This window comes from Amphiprion ocellaris, chromosome 18, assembly GCF_022539595.1.
Source record: "Amphiprion ocellaris isolate individual 3 ecotype Okinawa chromosome 18, ASM2253959v1, whole genome shotgun sequence".
Taxonomy (NCBI): Eukaryota; Metazoa; Chordata; class Actinopteri; family Pomacentridae; genus Amphiprion; species Amphiprion ocellaris.
Genome location: NC_072783.1, coordinates 9,258,499 through 9,280,930, shown reverse-complemented (window position 1 = coordinate 9,280,930; position 22,432 = coordinate 9,258,499). Strand labels below are relative to the sequence as shown.

Below are 22,432 nucleotides of genomic sequence, written 5' to 3'. Positions count from 1 at the left end.
GCTGCACTTTTAAATTGTGTGCCAACATTCCTTCTTTGCACCTTCAACAGAGCCGATCAGTGAGCAGCCAGCTGGCCTCGGACAAATCTTATTAAATGTTGGGAGGCTGCCGCTGACCTAAATCCACCCAGAGTGGTCCTGATTGTTTGCAGGTGCCGAATTATGGAGAGTTTTGGGAAGATTTGGCTTCAAAACCTTCAGACTCGTGCAGTGGTCACCTGAGTTCAGAGGGAATCTTATCATCGTCTCTTTGCCTTCAGTGGAGATAAACATGCAAGATCTGCTTCTACAGTTAAAGCTACTTTGGTCACACTTTGTCTGTGTAGATTCTCAGTCATCCAGGTCAACATAGGAGCTTCTCTTGTAGGTTTCTGGACTTCTCTTGTAGGTTCTTGAAGAAGGTTCTCAAAGACGGTTCTCGTAGACACCTTCTTCAAAAATCTCCAAGAGAAATCTAGTTGATTTCTACTGAAATGTACAGGTTCTTGAAGAAGTCTTCTTCAATAAACTTTCTTCAAGAACCTACAAGAGAAATCCAGTTGATCTGTACTGAACTGTACAGGTTCTTCAAGAAATCTTCAAGAACCTTCAAAGGAAGTCCAGTCTACTGAAATTAATATACAATACAGCTTCTATGTAGGTTCTGGAAAAAGGTTTCTTCAAGAACCTGTACATTTCATTAGAAATCAACTAGACGGGTGCCCGTATAGCTCAACAGGTTAAGTGGGTGACCCATGTACAGGGGCTGGTTCCCTACGCAGCAGCCCACGTTCGATTCCGGCTCTTTGCTGCAAGTCTTCCCCCAACTCTTCTCCCCCGTTTCCTGTCTGTCTCTCACTACACCTATCCAATAAAAAGCTGAAAAAGGCCAAAAAAAAGACAAAACATTTAGAAAAAAGAAATCAACTGGACTTCCCTTGGAGGTTCTTGAATAAAGTTTCTTCAAGAGCCTCCAAGAGAAGTCCAGTTGATATCTACTGAAGCTCCTACAATTTGGACACAGTTGAAAGTTAATTCTGTCCTTTTCTAAAGTAGCTACACCAGTGCTTTTGATCCAGTTTGTCAGGTTGGAAACTGTGTGACCAAACAGCACAAACGTCTCTTCTGTCTTACCGCTGGTGGACTTCAGCCAGCTCCTCCTCCTTCTCCCTGGTGATCCTCTCCACCTCCAACCTCAGCCTCGCTCGGACCTCCGACACCTCCACCTTCATCCGCCGGTTCTCCTCCTCCGTCACCACCAGGCGGTCGGCGAACTCCTGCCGGATCACCTCGGCCAGGCTGCGGCGCTCGTCGGCAAGCTTGTCCTTGGTCTGTCGGACAAATTCAAGTGGAATCTGTATTTTAGAGTGTCGGTTTTCCATCTTTTAAAAGAAATTATGCAGCTGAAATAAGCCTGCGATGTTTTGTGGTGCACAAAGAGGCCGAAGCAAAAAAGCAGTCAGAGGAAAATTGTTAAAATGTTTCAACATTTCTCATCATTTTCTGACATTTTACAGACCAAACAACTAATCAGATAATCAATAAAAATAATTGTTCGTTGCAGCCTTAAATCAACTTTCATTAAACAAAATTCTGCTGGAAAAAGTTATGGGAATGTTTTGCTTCCTACCTGCGTGACGTCTTCTATCTCCTGCTCCTTCTGCCTGAGCAGAGCCTGAAGTCGGATCATTTCTCCCTCCGTCTCCATCTGCTGCTTCCTCAGCTCCTGCTGTTTCTCCACCGCCGTCCTCTCAGAGCGCTCCAGCTCCCTCAGCTCCGACTCGTACTTTTCTCTGACTCGCTTCACCCTGTAAAAACCAAGCGCGCTGCAGGTTGATGCAACTTCATTTTTGGTACAGCTGTTGCCAAAAAAAAGTCAGCAGGAATGTGCACATCCCAAAAAGTACGGGCCTGAAGTTGATTAATCTTGAATATTTTTCTTGCAAGAGTTGTGACTGTAGATATTTACAGTTTATGTGTTATTACTAGAAATGCATAATGATTTCTGCATCATCATTTCTATCACCTAAAAGAGGCTTTACAATGAAATATCCGCTAATAAAGGCTAAAAGTTTCCAGTTTTGTCTGAAAATGCCACATAAAAATAAACATGTGATCATCAATAAACTGTGCATCCCTTGGTGGACTTCCTAAACAGATATTCTTGAGTTTCACGTCGAATAGAATTAACCTTTAAAGCTGTAAACAAACAAAACTTTATCCATCTGCTAGAAAGAAATTGAGATACAAGGGGTCCTCGGTTTACGACGTCCTCGACCTACGGCGCTCTGTCGTTACATCAGACCCGATTATGTGGAATTAGTTGACGAGTGGAGCAGACGAATATGTCGTCATGCAGAGCTATAAGACGGCTTTGTTTACATTGCCCGGTTGTACACCATCTTGGATTGTGCTACGTTCACTAAATTTTTGTCCTTCATTATGGCTCCCAATCGTAAGTCAGACTCTTCTGATGCTTGGAAGAAAAGGAAAGCCATCTCCCCGGAAGTGAAATTAGAGAGAATAAAACGCTCGGAACAGTGCGAAACACCGACGAATATCGGCTGGTTGCTAGACCCAAGTCAGCAGATGAAGTTGTAAAAAGAGTGCAACATATTCTGTTACTGTTATTCTGTTGCTGTTGTGTTCATATTCGTATTCAATGGCTTTGTTTACATTTTCGCCAGAGTTCCGATTTAGGATGAAAATCGACTTACGTCGGGCCGTAGGAACGGAACTCCGACGTAAGTCAAGGACCCCTGCAAGTCTTCAGGAATTGTTTTTTTTTCTTTTTGCAGTGGCGTCGGCCATGTTGTATGAAGACGAAGACGACGTAAAACACCCAGCTGATCAGTCGTGTGAAATAAATGTTCACTACATCAGAATATATTCAGAAAAGGAATCTGTTGTTTCCATGTCCTGTTATGCACATGAACTCTTTTCAGAAGAAATCAAAACACAATTTTCTGCAAAACTGAGGGAGGTTTCTTGGAATTTTGCTGTTTTCATGAACTTCTGTCTAATGGAATACTTTAAATGCACATAAAAATACGGTATAGAATGACTTTAAGGCTTCATTTAGATGAATTATGAAGTTGCTGTCCTGTTTGATATTTTATTACTTGACGGTAAACGGCTCGGTCTTTTCTACAGACAATTAAAAAGGATTAAACATCAAAAATAAATGACAAAAATATGAATTGATGGATTCCTTCTTCTTGTCTGATGGATCAAATCCTAGTTTGTACTGAGCTATTATTGTTATGATATTGTGTTTAAGAGCAGCTTCAGGTGAACACACACCTGCTGTCAGCTGCCCTCTCACACTCCTCCTTGTCCTTGCTGGTCTCCTCCTCCAGCGTCCAGATGGCGAGTTCGATCTCTTTGTCACGTTCTCGTCGCAGCCCTTCTTTCAGTTCTCGCTCGCGGCTCAGCAGCCAGGCTTCCTGCAGAACATTACATGTGATACGAGTTCAAAAATCAGCAATAAAACACACCTAGGTTCACACACATCCGTCTTTATGTCCTTAACAGTTAATTATTTACTGTCATTGCTGCACAATAAAAGTTACTTCTTCACTGACTGAACGTGTTTCCTACAAATCCCACTGTTCTTTCTCAGTGTCATTCACATCCTGAAGGTTTTAGCTGAGTGATTTTTTTGGTTTTAAATTACAGAAAATGCTTCATTTTGATTTTAAGCATTTAATCATATACAAGCTACTTAATGTAACAATATTTCCTGCAATCTGCATCTTCAACAATCAACAATATATTTAACAGTTTCTGTATGCAGGTACAAATATGCACTGCAGTATTCATTACAAGACTTACTCAGCTGTGCAAATATTATTATCCATAATATGGCACATGCATATTAAACAGAGAATCATGTGTGAAGACAGGAAAAAAAAATAGAAAAGGAAAAAAAGAAGGCTAACAAACACACACCTTCTCAGACACGTTAATGTGTTACAGTACTTTATACAGAACAGGAGCTAGTCTTGTCATTGCTTTCATTCTGGTAATTCCACGAGGTTTACATCACAAATATTTATTCTACCTCATCAGGGAAGGTTATCAACATTTGCCTCACCAGTGTACTAAACTGGCAAGTTTTTTTCCAAAAGAGTGCAGGTAGTTTTGTAGCATGCAGGAGGCTTGAATCTATTATTATATGCTCACTGTTGGTGGACTTATGCTGCTTTGGATAAAGTCCCAAAATAAAGTGAGCAAGATTTATTGAGACTGTTTCATAAATAATATTTTCTATTGTTTGTTTAACCTCCCCCCAGATTCTTTTAACCTTAGGGCAAACCCACACACAATGACACAAGGTTATCTTTGTCTCATTACATTTTATATATACATGAGTGACATTTCCATAGGAAGTTAAATTCCAGAGAGCTGTGAAAACAAACTCAACTGTAATCTCTTCGGTTGTCATTTATTTATATATTAATTATTGATTTGTGACTTTCAATTAGCTCCATAAGTTTGTCTGCAGGTTCCAAGAAAAGAGGGGAAAGTCCACCTGAGAGCCTTTCTGTCGTTGGAAAGTTGGATTATACGGTTCAGGAAACTGATCAGGAGGTTAAACTTTAAAAAAATCTCTGAACGCCCTCAAAAAAAAAGGATTTCTTCAGCTGTCTGTTGACGATAAAAGCTGTTATCATTTGTGCTTTCACTCCCTACGTAGACCCTGAACTTTGCCATTTTCCTTATTTCAGATGATATTAAATTCACCAATTATTCAGCAAAGTGTTTGTGTGGTTTTTTTTTTTGTTTCTTTAGGTGTAAGAATTACAGCGTCTTTCCATGATGGCGCTGGAAACCTGCCACCTTCCTGTATTGCTCCAAAAAGACCGTTTTTTGGCAGAAAAGCTCAGTTCCTGTTCTTTTCTTGTTTGTATAAATGGCTGCACAAAGAAAACTGGAGCTGACCTAGATGCCTGCAGTCTAAAAACACAACTCTTTATATTTACAGAGTATTCAGCGGTTTGGCATCGTTCAGAAAGGAAGAATAGGTGACAACAGATACGGAACAAAAAAAAAAAGGTCCTAGAGGCGTGTTCACACACCTCTTTCTTCTTGTAGTTTTCTTCCCACGTCTGCTTTTCAATGTCCAGACGCTCTTGTAGCGCCTTCATCTCCACCTGGTTACACAAACGACACTCAACGTGAGCTTCAGCCTCTTTCTGAATCTAAAGTTACTCTGCCGTGTTGACAACCATCACCTGGTGCCTCCTCTCCTGCTCCTCTCGGGTTTTGTCCAGCTCTTCTCTCAGAGCTCGTCCGGCCAGAGAGCTGTTCTCCTCCAGCTGCCGCCTCAGATCCTCCAGCTCGACGCGCTGCCTGCAACACAAAACACACAAATCACCAGTGAAAAAGCAGCCGATTTATCGTTATTAAGGATCTTTAAGCGACACTAGAGCTGTATTTGGAAATAACATCCTACAACCATGTAGATTTAGTCACTATGATCAACGTGGAATGAAATTTAAACAAACAACAAGCTGCTATTATGAAGGCTTCTAGTTAACAGTGCATCAAGCTGTTTCTGTTTCTTTTAATGGCACTTATTCACTTGAGCAGCTGTAAAAACATTTCTCTAAGAAAAGCATCTCATCTGTTTTGTATTCCCTGCCGGAGAGACACATTTCCAAACACTCTTTTATTTTCAACATTTTACCGTTTCATCATAACCTAGTTATTGATAAATTTCATCATTTTGTTTTCATCATTTCTGTCACTTGTTCTTTGTCCGTCGGACAAATTCAGATGGAATCTGTATTTCTGAGTGTCTGTTTTCCATCTTTTAGAACAAATCCTGCTGCTGAAATAAGCCTGGGATGTTCTGTGGTGCATAAAGAGGCCGAAGCAACAAAGCAGTCACACAAACATTTACACTGTTGAAATATTTCAGCATTTTCCACCGTTTTCTGACATTTTATAGAGCAAACAACTAATCAGATAATTAAAAAAATATCTACAATGAAAATAATTGTTAGTTTCCACCTTAAAATCCAATAAATGATTAAATAGTGGAAGAACATTTTACAACATTTAAGCTTATTAAATGTCAATATTTTCTGGTTTCTTTCCTCGTCTGTGACAAAAAAAGAAATATTTTTTGTCAAAACATGACGTGTGGTTGTTATTTATAAATGTCAGAATTTAGTTTTTGTCATTTTAATCACTTGTGTTAATTTTAATCATCTTAACTACTTGTCTCTAATTTTGTCTTTTTATTTATATTTTATTTTATCCATATGTATATTCACCAAGGCTTATACATTGTCTTTAGTATGCCTTTATTATATCTTTATTTGTACTAGTGTAAATCTCATCTTGCTTCTTTTTTTGCCCTCATCTGTATCCAGCTGCTTTAACATTAACTGCAAACACCATCGTTGAGGGATCAATGAAGTTTATCTTGTCAAATTTTGCTGTTTTGGTGTGTGTAAGTCTCTAAATCTGTTTTTAACACATTTAAATCACTTATAAAGCATTTTGAACTGCATTTTTTTTTTGCTTGAAAAGTATGATACAGAAAAGGTTTGTTTAATTGGTTGACTGATTGTACGCAGGAACGACCAGAAGATCTACAGAAGCAGGAGGGAGGAGCTTCATCTACTCTCTAAGAAGCTTTTCTAAGCTGCACTTTGAATTCTCACGCCAGCGTCGCTGAACTGAAAACAAGCACAACACCGGACCGGACACCTGCAGGATTTTTCCACTGATTCAGCTTCTTATTCTGAGGACAGCGTATCAGAGTCTCAGGTGTCTCTCCAGGTGACGTCTGAGCTCACCTCGCGGCCAGCTGGGCCAGCCTCTCCTTCTCGTCGGACACCTCCTTGTAGAGTCGCCTCCTCTGCTGCTGCAGCGATAATTCCTCCTCCTGAAGCTGCTTCTCGTATCTGACGGACACATGAACACGACTGAGTGTGACGAGAACGAGCCACTGCTGTTCACATAAACAGTATTTATTAAACAATGATGGAGGAAGCAAACACGTTTCATTAAGCTGCTGCAAACATCTGGTAGACTCTTTAATTCTATCAGTGTGTCGCTGCAGATGGAGTCAGACTGTTCCTCACGTGCTGTGATCAAAGTCAGATCAGAAGCCGTCATCTTTCTCTGTCACCATGATTTCAACACTTCCACAAACAGTCATAAATAAACTGTTGAGACTGAAGCCTCCTTCACGGTTTGGATGCATTAAATTCACCACAGGCGTCTTAATTTTTTCTTTTTCTGACAGAAGAAGCCGAATCACCAACTATTTCTGTAATCAAATTTGAATTGGTTTGAGGAACCTTTTATGGAGAAAAAGGTCTAAACTCTCTGATTCCAGTGTTGTATATGTGAACATTTACCCTGAGTCACACAGCTGCGACAAATGTTTTCTTCGCCTGGTGTGAACCAAATAAAAGCAAGTTAACTGCATCTGACAGCATTTTGGATGTTACTAATAAATGTTTGGCCACAGTACAGCACTTCTACACATAAAAACACTCAAAAACAGAGGAGTAAATCAAGAAGCTAAATCAATAAATATAAATCTGTTACTTTTCTGCTTGGCTGACTTGCAAACAAGAGTCATAACTTGATCAATGATTTTCGATAAACTGACTTAAATTAAATAAATCTGCAATTGTTTTGACAATTGTTTACCCAGTTTGAGTATTTTGTTGAGGAAAACAAAGTCTAAATTTTCTGGTTGCAGCTTCTTGCATGTGAATATTTTCTGGTTTCATTCCTCCTCTATGATGGTAATCTGAACATCTTTGGGTTGTCAACAAAACAAGATATTTGAGGACAACTTCTCTGGCTTTGGGAAACACTGATGGACATTTTTTACCATTTTCTGACATTTTACAGACCAAACAACTATTAGATAAATCAAGAAGATAAGTGGCATCACTGAAAATAATCATGTGTTGCAGCTCCAGTGATCATTCATGTATTTATTTGTGCACTTCTTGCACACAGCCTTTAGAGAGCACACATTTAACAGAACATCAGCCATAAAAACATATATTAGCTATAATGCAGGTGTACATGGCTGTGTTCCTGTGCAGAGGGGCTGTTATAAATGAATAAACCAGTACCTCTGCTTGGCCAGCTCCCTCTCTCTCTGGCACTGCTCCTCCTTCTCCTTCTCCAGCTGCTGCCGGAGCTCCTCACACTGCCGGACGTATCGCTGGGCGGCCCGGTCGTCCGCCTGCAGCAGCTCCGCCTCGTGGAGCGTTCGCAGCTTCTTCAGCTCCTGTTTGTGCTTCGATATCAGCTTCTGGATCTCTGGCTCCAGACCTGAGGAGGGGGAGGAGGAGGAACAGACCAGGGTTCATGCTCTGGGGCTGGTCAGGACCTGCACAACATTTACGGCTCACAAGGAACTATTCGCCGGGAGGAAAAAAAAATGTCATGATGCATGTTTTCTTTACAATTCTAGACATTCTTGCCTCAAACTCCAGTAAGGCAGTGCTATTTTTAAGCCACATATTGGTGACAACTGAATTAAACATACCAGAGAAGGGACCAAGTAAAGAAACACAAACAAAAGTTCAGGCTGTGACTGAACAAACAGCTGATCAGAACTGGCTGACAGCTGACTGACGTCTCATGGAACCAACTCATCACAAAAAACTGTGGAACAACGACATCAGTTTCTGGAAAATGAACAGAAGCTCTTTGTTCATTTTATCCTTAATAAGCTAAAAAATGCAACAAAAACCCCTAAAAAACCCCAAACTATATTCAGCATCTGCTGAGTTTACATTACTTGGTGTGTTTTACAAGTTCAGTGTCCATAAAAGCAAAAGTTTCCTGTATATATGCTACCGTTCAACGACTTGGGGTCACTTAGAAATGTCGTTTTTGAAAGAAAAGCAGTGTTTTTCAATGAAGATGAAAGTAAATGAATGATAAATCCAGTGTAGACATTGTTAATGTGGTAAATGACTATTCTAGCTGGAAACAGCTGATTTTTAATGGAATATCTCCATAGGGGTACAGAGGAACATTTCCAGCAACCATCACTCCTGTGTTCTAATGCTACATTGTGTTAGCTAATGGTGCTGAAAGGCTCATTGATGATTAGAAAACCCTTTTGTAGTTATGTTAGCACATGAATGAAAGTGTGAGTTTTCATGGAAAACATGAAATTGTCTGGGTGACCCCAAACCTTTGAACCGTAGTGTAATAGAGATCATGGGATATGGAGGCTGCTGCCACGTCAAGCTGCTGGAAAGTCATAGTTCGCACAAAGTCAATATGAGCGCAGAAAAAGCTGAAGCTGAAAAAAATCCAGATTTAAAAAAAACAAAAAAAACCAAACAAAAAACCAATCAGCAGTTGATATTTTTGTCATTTCACAAAGAAAATGTCTTTCAGGACTTGTAAACGTCTTGTAAAACTATATTGAGGAGAAGCTACCCATGTGTTTCTGCAAGTTACTATTAATTTTATTACATAGAATGTTAAATTTACACTAATGTACGACCAGGAAAAAATAGCAAATTTAAACATCTAAGAGCCTGAATCACAATGATTCATAAGTTAGTCCTTTGAACCCATGTGATTTTTTTGAAAGAAAAAAAGCCAAAATGATACCATTTTACCAGAGGCAGAGTGTAAAAACAGAAGCGTAAAAACAGCATAATGGTGGAAAAATCAACTTTCAAACAGTCTGTGAATGTGTCAAATGTGACACGTGGTTCTGTAAGGAAAAACAATTAAATATAAGTTTAAAATCTTCATGCTTCTCAGGGGGCTGCACAGTGGCTCAGTGGTGAGCGCTGTCACCTCACAGCTAGAAGATCCCGGGTTTGGGATCTTTCTGCATGGAGGGTACTTCATCCTAAGGCCCTGTTTACACGACAACGTTTCACCCGAAAACGCTAAAGTATTTCCTTTGCCTTGTTGGGTTTACACGACAACGGAGTGAAAAAAATCTGCCTTTACACCGGAATGCTGCAAGGACTGAAAACGTTGTAGTGTTCATGCCAGGCCGGTAGTCGGCGATGTGACTTTGTAGAGGCACATCCCATGTGACCACTACCCGTATATGTATAGATGATGGATGTCTCTCAGGGAACATGTGAAGCCATGACTCAAAAGTGACCAACAGTCACGCAACACAAATTCTGTGTTTCTTCATTCCTTGCAAAACAAATAATCAAAGAAATTCCACTACTTTCTTTTTTCAGAATTGTGACAATAGAACCGTGTCATACTACAATAAACACATACAGTAGTTCCTCGTCTATCACGGGGGTTAGGTTCCAGAATGATCCCGCAATAGATGAAAATCTGTGAATAACAACCTTATATTTATTATTTATATATATTTTAAGGCTTTATAAACCCTCCCCTCACTCTTATAAGCACTTCATATGCTCTCCAACATTATGCGCAGTGATCAGACGTCTATGTGAAATGGACAAGGCCAGATGCTGAACGCTGCTACACACATGAGACAGAGGACACTGATGCTACAGTCGCTGAGCCAATCAGAGCCCAGTGTTGTACGCTACGCATTTTATTTCAATTTAATTTTCTTTTAATATGCTTTAATCATCATTTTTCAAAATATTTTTACATATTATTTTAAATTTTTTAGGCTAGAAAATGCTTATTTTACTGCAAAAATAATTAAAATAATAAATATATAAAAAATACCTATATACCACAAAATATAGCAAAAAATCCACGATACAAAATTCGATATATACAGTTTAACAACCTGCGATACAGTGAGACTGTGAAAAGTGAACCGTGATATGTCGAGGGACCACTGTATTTGAGTTGTTCCTACTGTTAACCATTGGTGTTCTGTTTTTACAAAAGTGCAGGACTTTATATTGTTGTGAAAAATGAGCCCACGGGAGCAAACAACATCCAAGAACTGTAGTTAAGCCCCATAATTGTTTGCTTGTTAAATATTTGCATATTCATTTCATCTCACATAGTTCTACAGTAATATCTGCTACAGTGACATCATGTGTAAAAACCCGACCATGACTGAATCCAGACGTGAACAAAAGCATCATTGATAGAAGACAGGGAAAGTCACGCTTCAACAGGGAGCGTTCCTCATCCTGTCCTAATCTGCTTTAACAGAGCTTCAGTAAAGACGGTTTAATATCAGATTTCAGACCTTTGACTGTGATCTCTTTGATCTTCTTGGTTTTCTCATCAATCCATTTCTCCCGGCGGATCTTCTCCGTGGCACTCATTAGGTCCTTTAACTTCTTGATCTCCTGTGGAGGGAGTCGGGAGGAAAAAGGGTGAATTATGGTGTCGCAGTGAAGTGATGTTAAAGTGATGAGGACCTTTATTACAGCAGCAGTGAAGCATTTGTCTCATTAAACACAAGGCAGCTACTTTTAAGTAACTTTTTAAAACAACTGTAGCAACGTATGGGTGAGAAAATTAATCTGAATAAAATGTAAATGTAAAAATAAATGATATAAAGACTGAAAGGAGACTCACATGCAGACAGACTGTCCAAGAGAAGTGATGAGGGACAGACAAATGAAATGAAAAACAATCGGTAGGATGAGGGAGATGATTGTGCCAAAGATGACTGAGTTAGAGGAGGGAAAAAAGAGTTACCTCACACAAGGGACCGAGAATTTGCCACACCTAAAGGTGGGAAAAAAAACAGACATAAAGACGAGAACGGAGAGTGAAGAGAAAGGAGGGAGGGGAGAAAGAGAGAAAAGATGGTTAAACAAAAGCAGCACTGCTAGAAAGCCAGATACAGTCAAACAAGAAGCAGAGCGGCAGCAGAGCAGCAGAAGCTATTAGCAGTGAAAACTCAGAAGTGTACGTGCGGAAAATTCAAAGTTTATCTGAGCCGTCTCACCATTTCATGCTGCTCCTGCATTTGTGCCATCTTCTTGGTGTACTTCTGGTCCACCTGCTTCAGCTCTCCGACCACTCCTTCACAGCGCTCACTCAGAGCCTTTTTATCGTTGATGAGCTGAACACAGAGCATATTTTAGACCAGAGAAACAGACACAGAGCATATTTTAGACCAGAGAAACAGACATAGAGCATATTTTAGACCAGAGAAACAGACATAGAGCATATTTTAGACCAGAGAAAGAAAGACGAGACATATTTAAGAACAGAGAAACCGAGATAGAACATATTTCAGACCAGAAAGAGAAGTATGAAACAATATTTAGACCAGACAAAAAGTGATAAAACATATTTTAAGACCAGAGAAAAAGACACAGAACATATTTTAGATCAAAGAAAAAGAGAAAGAACATATTTTAGACCGTAGAAAGAAAGATGAGACGTGTTTTAGACTAGAGAAACAGATGCATCATATATTTTAGACCAGACAGAGAAGGATGACACAATATGTAGACCAGAGAAAAAGAGATATATTTTAAACCACAGAAACAAAAGCATAATACATTATAGACCATAGACAGAAAGATGACGCATTATTTAGATCAGACAAAGCGAGATGAAAAGTATTTTAGACCAGAGAAAGAGAGAATATATTTTAAAAGAGATGAAACATGATGATGACACGTTACATAGATCAGACGAAGAGAGCAAATAACACATTTTAGACCGGAAAAAGAGATATAAATCATATTTTAAGTCCAGAGAAAAAGAGACAGAACATATTTTAGACAAGAGAAACAGATGCATCACATATTTTAGAGCAGAAAGAGAAGGATGACACAATATTTAGACCAGAGAACGAGACATAAAACATATTTTAAGACAATAAAAACAGATGCACAATACATTTTAGACCACAGAGAGAAAGATCACACATTATTTAGATCAGAAAAAGATAAAATGTATTTTAGACCACAGAAAAAAGATTAAAGATATTTTAGACTAGAAAGAGAAAATTGACACATTGCTTAGATCAGACAAAGAGAGTAACAACATACTTTATACCAGAAAAAAAGGAGCATATTTTACATATTTGTTGAATTTGTTTTCTAATTTGACATCTGTCTTGTGCAGTTTTCATAGAGTGCTATATAAATATTATCAGTATTACTAATGAAAATCAAAGCTTTGGCCAGAACCCATTAACCACCACTGAAGACTTTGTCATGGTGACCACTTACAAGCTAAACCCCTACAATGCTCCCTGCTTGCCAACACTCTACAGTAATAAACACAAACAAGCTGCAGTCTTTCATTTCATTAAGCAGTAAAAGGCTCCACCTGGTGGTGCAGGGAGGCACTACAGCTAATCGACAACATATTTTTTGATGTCGTATGTCTCATCGTCTACTGTATTGGTTAAAATATTTTTAAATCGGTTAAATAAGGATGAATCATTACCATCCCTAATGCGTACCTGATCGATGAAGGTGAGGTGTCTCTGGATGGTGGCTTCATATTGTTCCTTCTGGAGACGGAAGTTCCTGCTCAGCTCCTTCTCGGTCTCCTTCACATGTCTGACGGTCAGCTCCCTCTGCTGGGCCTGATGGACAGAAAACAGAGCTGTGAATGACGTATTCTGCAACTAACAGGGTTACAAACAGTAATATGGGTGTGTCTTTCCCACCAGTGCCGTTTGCAGCATGTTAATGGTGCGTTTTTTCTCCTCCAGCTCCATTTTGATCCTCATCATGGAGCCGGTGACTTCAGCGGCGGTGGCTGATGCCTGCTCGACACCGACCAGCTCCTCCTCGGACAGGACAGCCTGAAAACACACAGGAACCATCCGTTAATCTGAAAACTCAACAACAGGATTAACACAGGCTCCATCCACACTAACACACTTTCCTTTTAAACATAACTTCTGCTATGTTTATGCCTAGCGACCACACAGCTGCAAAGATTTAGGACCTTAAAAGAGAGGCTTTTGGAAATGTTGCTGACCCCACTTTTAGGGTGAAAATTCCAGGTGTTGCTGAGCTTGTTGTCTCCACTAGCAGCTGTTGTGCAGTTAAGGAACATCTGGTCTTACTTTTCATCATTGCTGTTCGATCTCTGCACTATTTTCTAACCTCCTGCTTCATGTTGACACCAGAATGTCCAGTGCAGCTGAATAATCATATACTGCAAACATCTATCCATGACTTTCACTGAAATATTTCCTGGTTTAGCCAAAAGATCCTCATTACTTCTAGGAACAAAACACAATATTTACTTCAAGATATCTGAATCAAAAACAAAGACAGCTGGTTGTTTGGAGCTAAAGGTAAGTGTCAGTTTGCTACGTGATAAGTCCTACAGTATCTGACCTCTCTGTGTGATCCGGAGGTGACCGAGCGTGGCCTCTCCTGTTCAGACTTCTCCATCTCGTCCAGGAAGCTCATGATGCTCTGCAGCTTGGCCTCAGAGAGCAGAGCGCCCCCATCTGGCAGCGCCGGATGGTGGCTCAGCTGTCCATGACGCTCCAGGTTGTCGGTGGTCAGAGAGTTGGAGTCCCCGTCCTTTAGGAGATGCTGATTACAATCATGAAATAAAAAAATATCACCAAACACAAAGGCTAAATGACTAAGAACTGATTCCTGACCTCGTCTATCCAGGCGTATTTCTCTTTGCGGTAACACTTTGGCTCCGACAGCCTCTCTGGTTCCTCCTCCAGCAGCTTCAGGGTGTCCAGCAGCTCGTTGAGGGTGGTTTTGGACTGAGCCCTGCTGGACAGAGTTCCCTGCCGCTGGTCCTCCACACTCACCGACCTCTGCAGGATCTCCTGGAGCACAAAGGTCACAAATATGCTTGAAATCTGACCACAGGTTCATTTTAGTTCCATCTCCTCAAAACGGAGGTAGGAGGTCATGTTCCGCTGTCGTAGAGCTTCTCTCTGTCAGTTTTCTAATGATTGTACTCTTTCTCTGAATCCCTGTCCATTCCTGCAGATATCTGCATACATCTTTCTCTGCCTACCCCTTCTTTTCTTTCCAGAAACACTGCCTTCAATAACAACAGTTCATTGTTTCTCAGGATATAAGATCTTTCTTGACTTGATGGTGTCCATTAATCTGCACTTCTCATTTCCAAAGCCTCTGCATTCTGATCTTTCTTGTCCAACTGATGTTTAAGGTTCTCCTCCAGCACCACATCTCAAATGCTTCTAGTCTTTTTGTTAGTTCTTTGTTCAATGTCCAAGTTTCCGCTCCATGCAGAAGCACCGACCAGATACAGCACATAACCATTTGCTTCCTTGTTGGTCTTCCAAACTTTGAGTACGACAGAAACTTTTGAAGTTTTGTGAAAATGTCACGACAAACAAGAATTACTACAAACATTTTACTATGATCATTATTATTCTGATAATTATGAATGAGTGCAGTTATTTACCTGTGAACACTGGGAGCCTCGGCGGTTGGACAAAGCTGGAGAAACCGCTCTGAAGCTCAGCTCACCTAAATCAGCCACGACATTTAAATTGGAGTCTGTGGAAACACGTGTTCACATTTTACCATGACTCAGCAGCTTTAAGTTGATGTGAAGATGTTTTTGGTGTTTGATATGCATTAGTTGGCTTTAATACAGACACACAGTACAGACCTGTGTTCTTAGTCTTGATGTCTGTCGGTGACATCAGGCTGTTGTTGCTCGGTGAGGCCGGACTTTTGTTGGTCAAAGAAATCTTGAGCGGCTTCTTCCGTCCCACCACGGCGGCTGGCCTCAGGTTTTCCAGATCCACCTCGGCTGGATGATGAACTTCTGCAGCTCGAGCTGCTCTTTTCTGCTGCAGCTGCAACGCACCACCAGGGGGAGACAAAGGACAAGACATCAGCATCATCATAAAGCAGCTCCAGCTCAGAAACACTGATTGGAGTCTAAAAACAGTTCGTACATCGGATGTGTTGACCTGAGCGGCGGCGAGTCGAGCCAGACGAGCTTTCTCTTTACGGATCAGTTTCCTGTCGCTCTCCTGATGCTGCTGCTCCGCAGAAACGTCCTCCTCTGCTCTGACCTCCTGCTCCTGCAAGGGAAACGTAACACAGGGTTTTAAAAGTATCGGGAGAAAGAGAAGACTTAAAGCAGTGAAAATAGAAGGTAAATAGTTATTTACCTGTGAACACTGGGAGCCTCTGTGGCTGGATAAAGCAGGAGAAATGGCTCGGAAGCTCAGCTCAACTATGTCGGCCACAATGTTCAAATTGGAATCTGTGGAAACACATAATTAATCAATACACTGATTAGAATCATGCTACATTATTCATGTTTGATATGTATCTCTACTGGCAGCTATTAGAGGATATAGAGATGTTTTAGATGTAATATATATGACGTTGTAATGAAGCGTGTGTCAGTACATAGTGTTTAATACAAAGCCTTTCTAAATTGCAACACTATTTATGTGCAGTAGTGCTGCAACATATGATTATGTTCATTGTCAATTAATCCGTCATTTATATTATCAATTGATTTATTTAGTTGTTTGGTCTATAAAATGACAGAAAATGCTGAAAAATGTCAACCAGTGTCTCACACAGCACAAAATCTTAACTTTACTGTCACAGCAGAATAAAGAAGGCAGAAAATATTCATGTTTTAAAAGCTCCAATCACAGAATTCAGACTTTTTAAACAAACTGCTCAATCAAAGATCAGATATTTGACCATAAATTCAAAAGTTGACTACTAATTGATAAGCCGTTGCAACTCCAAGGCTCCAGGAAAAGAAAAAAAAACAAAAAACTTACCTACAGTGTTTTTTTTAAATTTTATTTGAATGTCTACAAATCCCTTTCCATCTAATCATTTTTAGTCACGCAGGAAAAGAGAATCTATAAATATGAGGCACTGTATCTTCAAACAAGTAAAAATTAAACTTGTTTGTGAAGTTAAAACAGAGACTAACAGACCTGTGTTCTTAGTCTTGATGTCTGTTGGTGACATCGGGCTGTTGTTACTCGGTGAGGCCAGACTTTTGTTGGTCACTGATATCTTTGGCGGTTTCCTCCGTCCCACCACACCGGCCTGCCTCAGACCTTCCAGCTCCACCTCGGCTGCATGTTGAACCTCTGCAGCCCGCTGAGCTCTTTTCTGCTGCAGCTCCTAGAAGACACCACCAGAGGGAGAGCAAGGAGAATGTTAGAAACCTCTATGAACCAAAGAAGGCATCCACACTGGAGCCAGAACCAAATGTTTATGTTATAATGTGCAGATGAACTAAATTATCTTGTATATCTTGGGGTCACAGAGTTTTAGTGACATTTGACTATCTAACAAAGAAGATGTGGATCCAAACTGCCTCCAAAACCTGGAGTTAATCAGTGTTTAGCTTCAGAAGAGTCTTTTCATGTCAGTCCAAAAAGTTTATGGAACTATTTAACAGAGAGTCACTAAAACCTCTAAAAGTAGGCTTGTTCTACAGACTGGGCATGATTACAAAGATGTGGATTTTAACCAAAGAAGGAGAGTTGTGTTATGGGAAGTGTAGAATTTAGTGTCACTTGTATTAAGGACTAACAGTGACTCTATCTGAGCCTCTGCTGTATCAGTTTATCATAATCGTCTCTTGTAAGTCTGCAGGCTGGAGAGCCTGGAGATTTCAAGGTGTATCAGAGTTGGGCACCTGGATGGCAGCGAGGCGAGCCAGTCGAGCTTTCTCCTCACGAATCCGTTTTCTGTCTTCGTCCTTCTTCTGCTGCTGCTCCAGGCGACCATCCTCCTCTGTTCTCTCCTCCCACTCCTACGAAGGAAAACACAGACGATAGAAATATAAACCGGTGAAGACGACGGGGAATGAAAGGTAAGGAGCAAAACAGCCTGGAGGGAGGTAGATACCTTTCTTTTACTGGCAAGGATGCGTTTGAGCGTCGCCTGGTTGGTGTGATGTCGCTTGGCTTGGCGTCTGTACCAGCGCTGAATAGTGACTGCTGCCTGGTTCACCTGCTGAATGAACCTTCAGTAAGACAAGAGAAGCACTGTGAGCCACAGAACAGAACAGAACAGTAACAACAGCAGAACTGTGGAAACAGTGTTGTGTGTTTCTGACCTTTCAGCCTCCTCCTCTGTGACCTCCCTCCTCCGGGACAGAACAGGGCTGCCTCGCTGAGCCGACACCGGAGGCCTGTTGATGGAGGTGGAGGACGCCGAGGAGAAATTCTTCTGGGACTTAGTGAGGGATCCATTTTCTAGCGACACCTCATCGTTCGCTGTGGCCTTCAGGATGTTACTGAAAGAAGAATACCATGGGAAAATCAGAGAAACTTCAAGCATGGTCCAAAAACCCAAATTTGATTGAGAAGTTGTTCTTATGCACATGAAAAACTTTTAAACTGTCTTAACCGGAATTCTAGAGGCGGATTTGAAATGCATGTTACCTTTTTTAAAAAAAAAAAAAAAAAAAAAAAAAATCATCAAAATTACACCATTGTCAGGGCCTGAAACTGCAAAAATAGAAATTATTGTTGAATTTTCAACTTTCCATGTTTAAACTAATCCCGGACTGTGCAGTTTCTTCTGGAAAATTATCCAAATCTGAGTTTTTTTTGGCCTTTTTTTGCATTTATTATATAGAACAGTGGAAAGAGAGGCAGGAAACATGAGTAGAAGAGTGGGGGAATGACATGCAGTAAATGGCCATGAGCTGGATACTAACCAATGACTGCTGCTTTGGGGACTACAGCTCCTGTTCATGGATCGCCCACTCAACCAGCACAACTATCTGGGCAGCCCAAAACTACTTTATTTTACATGGCACTTTTTAAAACTATCTAAAATTAAACTGTTTGCATCAGATTCTGTAAAAACTAAAATTGATCAGAGCAACTGAGAAGCCATGATGGACTCAGCTGTGACCAACAAGCTCAGGGACTATTGGGTTGAACTGCAGGCAGTGTTTCCACAGAGCAGAGAGGGAAATCAAACATTACTAAATCAATAAAATAATGCAGCACAGCTCAGAAACAGTAAACAGAGGACATAGTTGTTGTCTGGACAGGTTGTAAAAACTGAAGTAATATCTGTACCCCAATTTTACCCCCAGTATAGGCAACACCTGTGGGCATTTGGGAAAATAATGTACATGCTAACTGCAATATCTTTAAATTTGTAAAACAAATAATCTAAGAAATTCAACTTTCATTGGTCTTTTTTATGATTTATGGCCTTCTAACTGTGTCATACTGCACAGATGACATTTCTGAGTTCTCTCTTCTTCTTCATGGCTGTTCTGTTTCCACAGAGGTGCGGGACTTTACATTGCAGTGAAAATTGAGCCCAGAGTGAGTAAAAATGTCACAGGGGTCAACTGAGGTGAACTGAAGATGAACTGATATTGAGAGCAGGTTTGTATCAGCTGTGATGTAAGAATAATCAGGATTTATCACTGAACCCGTGCCAAATGATTGTGATAATTTCAGGACGTACTTGAAGGACGGCTTCTGGTTGGAGCTCTTCGGTGTGAGCGGCTTCTCAGAATAGTTGTTGTGTAAGATGGTGGTGACAGAGTTCCCCACAGCTCCCTTGTTGCTCCTAAAGAAACAGAAAGAGGAACAATGAGACTCTCCAGCATGCAGAAATGAATCATAAACTGGGCTAAACTAAATGCTGAGAATGTCACAGCTGCTTTCCTTCCACTTCACCTCCTCCAGGCGTTACAGTAACTGACACTGAACATGCTTTGACACAGATTCTTACCGTGTTACAAACTCGGCCCACACAGATTTTCTGACTATTTCCACAGAGGAGAGACTCTTCAAGTGTGTGGGTGGAAATTCCTGAAGCTACTATCAGCTGCTGTGATCAACACGTATGAAACACGAGGAGCAGCTGGAAACAGAATGCAGCAGCGCAGGTAGACACCTGGACTATTGTGTTGTTTGTGTGTGGATGAGATACGCTGCCCACCTGTTGTTGGCGGTGAAGGTGGCGGCCAGAGCGATGCCAGGCTCTCTCTTCTTCAGGCCGGTGGGGGAGTCGACGCTGCCGGTGCTGCGGGAGCTGGAGTGGAGGGGGAAGGCTCTGGGCTGGTCGTCCTGAAAACAGGGACAACAAACACTCATATTACTCGTGTAAAACCTGACACCTTACAGCTGATATTAGAACAGAACAGCTTTATTGTTATTATACAACAAGAAGGAGAGCTGCCCCCTGAAAGTGCAAACACATAAATACTACACAATAAACAGTCTGCATTCATCTGGTATCAATATTCTGTGTTTCCTCTACATTAATTAAGGAGTGGTAGGCTGCCATTCCTAAATCCTAGCCGCTGCTCATTCAAATTTCTTTTTATTTTCATTGTCACAAATCCACCACCGCCACGTCTCCACTTTCACAGCAGAGTTCTGCATTGGGTCGGGTACTTCCAAGTCCTAAGGTAAACTACAGATAACTATCTTGCTCAGTATCTACTCTTTTGTACGTTGGATTAATACGACGTTAATTACTTGCGAGAGCGCAGCCTTGAAAGTGACGTCACATCAAGCACCCAGGCACCAGGTCAGAGTCACAGGAGCGTCGTCTTGGAAAATAGGGCAGCGACTTACCAGAGGAAAGTTATTAGCTTAAGATAACTCATAATAGATTTTATAAGTTAAACAGACATTCTCTAAATACTGATGTCCAGCTAACGTTACGTAGCATATCGGTAGCTTCAGTTAATTGGGCACGGTGCCAACTCAGTGTCGCTAACGTGAGTAAACTATTGATAGCATTAAGCTAATATTTACACTCCGTGATGTAACTGCTGACTGCATTTTCAGATGAGCTTGTTCAAAAAATAAAATGAAAAAAAATTATATATACATACATACATATTCTCATCTTTTATGCTGACCGTAGTTTATTTTATTTACTCCTGGATCTATCCTAAGATCCTAAGATCCTAAGATCCTGAAGATATCCTAGCTTTATTTTTCTGTGCAATTTTGGTTCTTGCGGCTACTGGCATTTTATTAAATACCACAATTATGCTCAAAATCGTTATTTTTCCAGAGAACGTTCAATATGCATCCTTGTATGTCTGGCACATGAAAGGCTATGCTCATTCAGCCAAGACCTAACATAAGGAGAGTTGCTCCATGGCCAAACAAAAGTCTTTTAGTGTAGACCTGTCCTTGGTTCTGCCAAACAGAACCTTAAGGTTGTCACCAAACTGTTCAGGAGGAAGAATCTTCTGCTTTCGTCCTTCAGTGCTGAACATCCTGAAGACATGGCTTGTTCTGGGTAGTGATACTGAGGTATCTCTGGCAACATCTCCCCTCAATTTGGTTGTGATCATTAGCCTAGAAACTGTATATATGTTTCTGGAAACCCGGTGTTGCAGGAGAATAGAGGACACATCAGAAATAGCTTCATCATAGGCCTTTTCCTGACCTAAGTTCCTTAACTTCGTAACTTCTCCTTCTGAAATTTTTCAACCAGAGGAAAAACTTCTGAAATAACAGTGTCATAGACATTATTTCTAACCCTAACCCTGCCCAAATTACCTGAAAATAAAGCAAAACTTGCAACTTGCAAGGTGTCCAAGAATGAATGAAATGAAGTACTTCAAATCACCTTTTAAAAAAAAAAAGTAATAAAGAGCACAGATGTCAATCATGCTACAAAGCTAGTATGATGTTGTGTGGTCTGCCTGGACACAAAAATATATTACCTCGTTTGCAGTTTTGACAAAATGTTTAGAAAATGCTGTTTGAATTTAAAACAATGCAAGCAATATAATACATGGAGAATTCTGGGTTTTGTGACTGGTCATATGGTAATTTATTATTGTTTATGCTCTATCAAGTGGCAAGTTTTCCTCACAATCTTACAGACATTCAGCAGTCAAATGAGTAATTGATTGTCAGTTTGGCCACATAACGTCCAACATGGTTTTGATGATAACCTCTCAGTGTGTGATTTAAATTGCACATATCTGCAGTTTTCACATATGTGCTAGTAGCCAAGAGAAGCTGAGTCTAAATACAAAATAAAGGTGAAAATTTGAGTTTTTATGGATATTTGGTTAATTTGAACTCATTACCAGCTTTTTATAGAATTATAGCCCTCCCTCCCCTGCTACTGGTTCTGGATTTGATGCACCTGTAGCGCCTACCAGAGGGCAACAGGTTGAACAGTGGAAAACCAGGATGTGAACTGGCAGCAGGAGGTCTAGATGTCTGTCAGGGAGGGCAGAGGGCAACCAACAATCTGCTGAGCTGCTTTAATTACCCTCTGAAGCCTCGTCCTGTCTGCCTCGCTGCAGACAGATTTTGTATTATGTTAATGTTTGGAGCAAAAGGAAGTAACACTGGGTAAACCTGGTAATATTTTTTAATACTTGTTATATTGACTCTGCAGTTTAGTGTAGCTCATACGACTGAGATGATACCATCAGACCAAATCCTTACTGGCTGCACAATCTGCAGTGTTACGTTCATAAGGAAAAATCAGGATAAAACCTGTATTTTTGGCAGCAGGAGGAACAGACTATCTGTGAGGCAACACTCCCATGTTTTAACAGCTTTAAACCGGCCAAACCTAACACAACCCACGAGGTC

General features: G+C 40.6%; 1 protein-coding gene across 1 annotated transcript in view; it reads right to left on the bottom strand.

The window, feature by feature from the left end:
* The window catches only part of cep131 (centrosomal protein 131), a 39,286-nt gene that overhangs the window by 10,591 nt on the left and 6,263 nt on the right, over positions 1-22,432 (bottom strand). Inside the window, exons 5-28 of the mRNA XM_023284738.3 lie at positions 19,794-19,921; positions 19,314-19,418; positions 17,938-18,117; positions 17,727-17,844; positions 17,515-17,631; positions 16,802-16,994; positions 16,007-16,101; positions 15,788-15,916; positions 15,496-15,685; positions 15,286-15,380; positions 14,498-14,677; positions 14,223-14,414; positions 13,541-13,678; positions 13,331-13,456; positions 11,855-11,971; positions 11,602-11,631; positions 11,144-11,246; positions 8,094-8,295; positions 6,792-6,899; positions 5,217-5,334; positions 5,061-5,135; positions 3,283-3,425; positions 1,610-1,787; positions 1,114-1,310 (exon numbers count right to left, since the gene is read on the bottom strand). Coding sequence (XP_023140506.2) covers positions 1,114-1,310; positions 1,610-1,787; positions 3,283-3,425; positions 5,061-5,135; positions 5,217-5,334; positions 6,792-6,899; positions 8,094-8,295; positions 11,144-11,246; positions 11,602-11,631; positions 11,855-11,971; positions 13,331-13,456; positions 13,541-13,678; positions 14,223-14,414; positions 14,498-14,677; positions 15,286-15,380; positions 15,496-15,685; positions 15,788-15,916; positions 16,007-16,101; positions 16,802-16,994; positions 17,515-17,631; positions 17,727-17,844; positions 17,938-18,117; positions 19,314-19,418; positions 19,794-19,921 — 3,257 coding nt within the window. The remainder of the gene's footprint in view (positions 1-1,113; positions 1,311-1,609; positions 1,788-3,282; positions 3,426-5,060; positions 5,136-5,216; positions 5,335-6,791; positions 6,900-8,093; positions 8,296-11,143; positions 11,247-11,601; positions 11,632-11,854; positions 11,972-13,330; positions 13,457-13,540; positions 13,679-14,222; positions 14,415-14,497; positions 14,678-15,285; positions 15,381-15,495; positions 15,686-15,787; positions 15,917-16,006; positions 16,102-16,801; positions 16,995-17,514; positions 17,632-17,726; positions 17,845-17,937; positions 18,118-19,313; positions 19,419-19,793; positions 19,922-22,432) is intronic.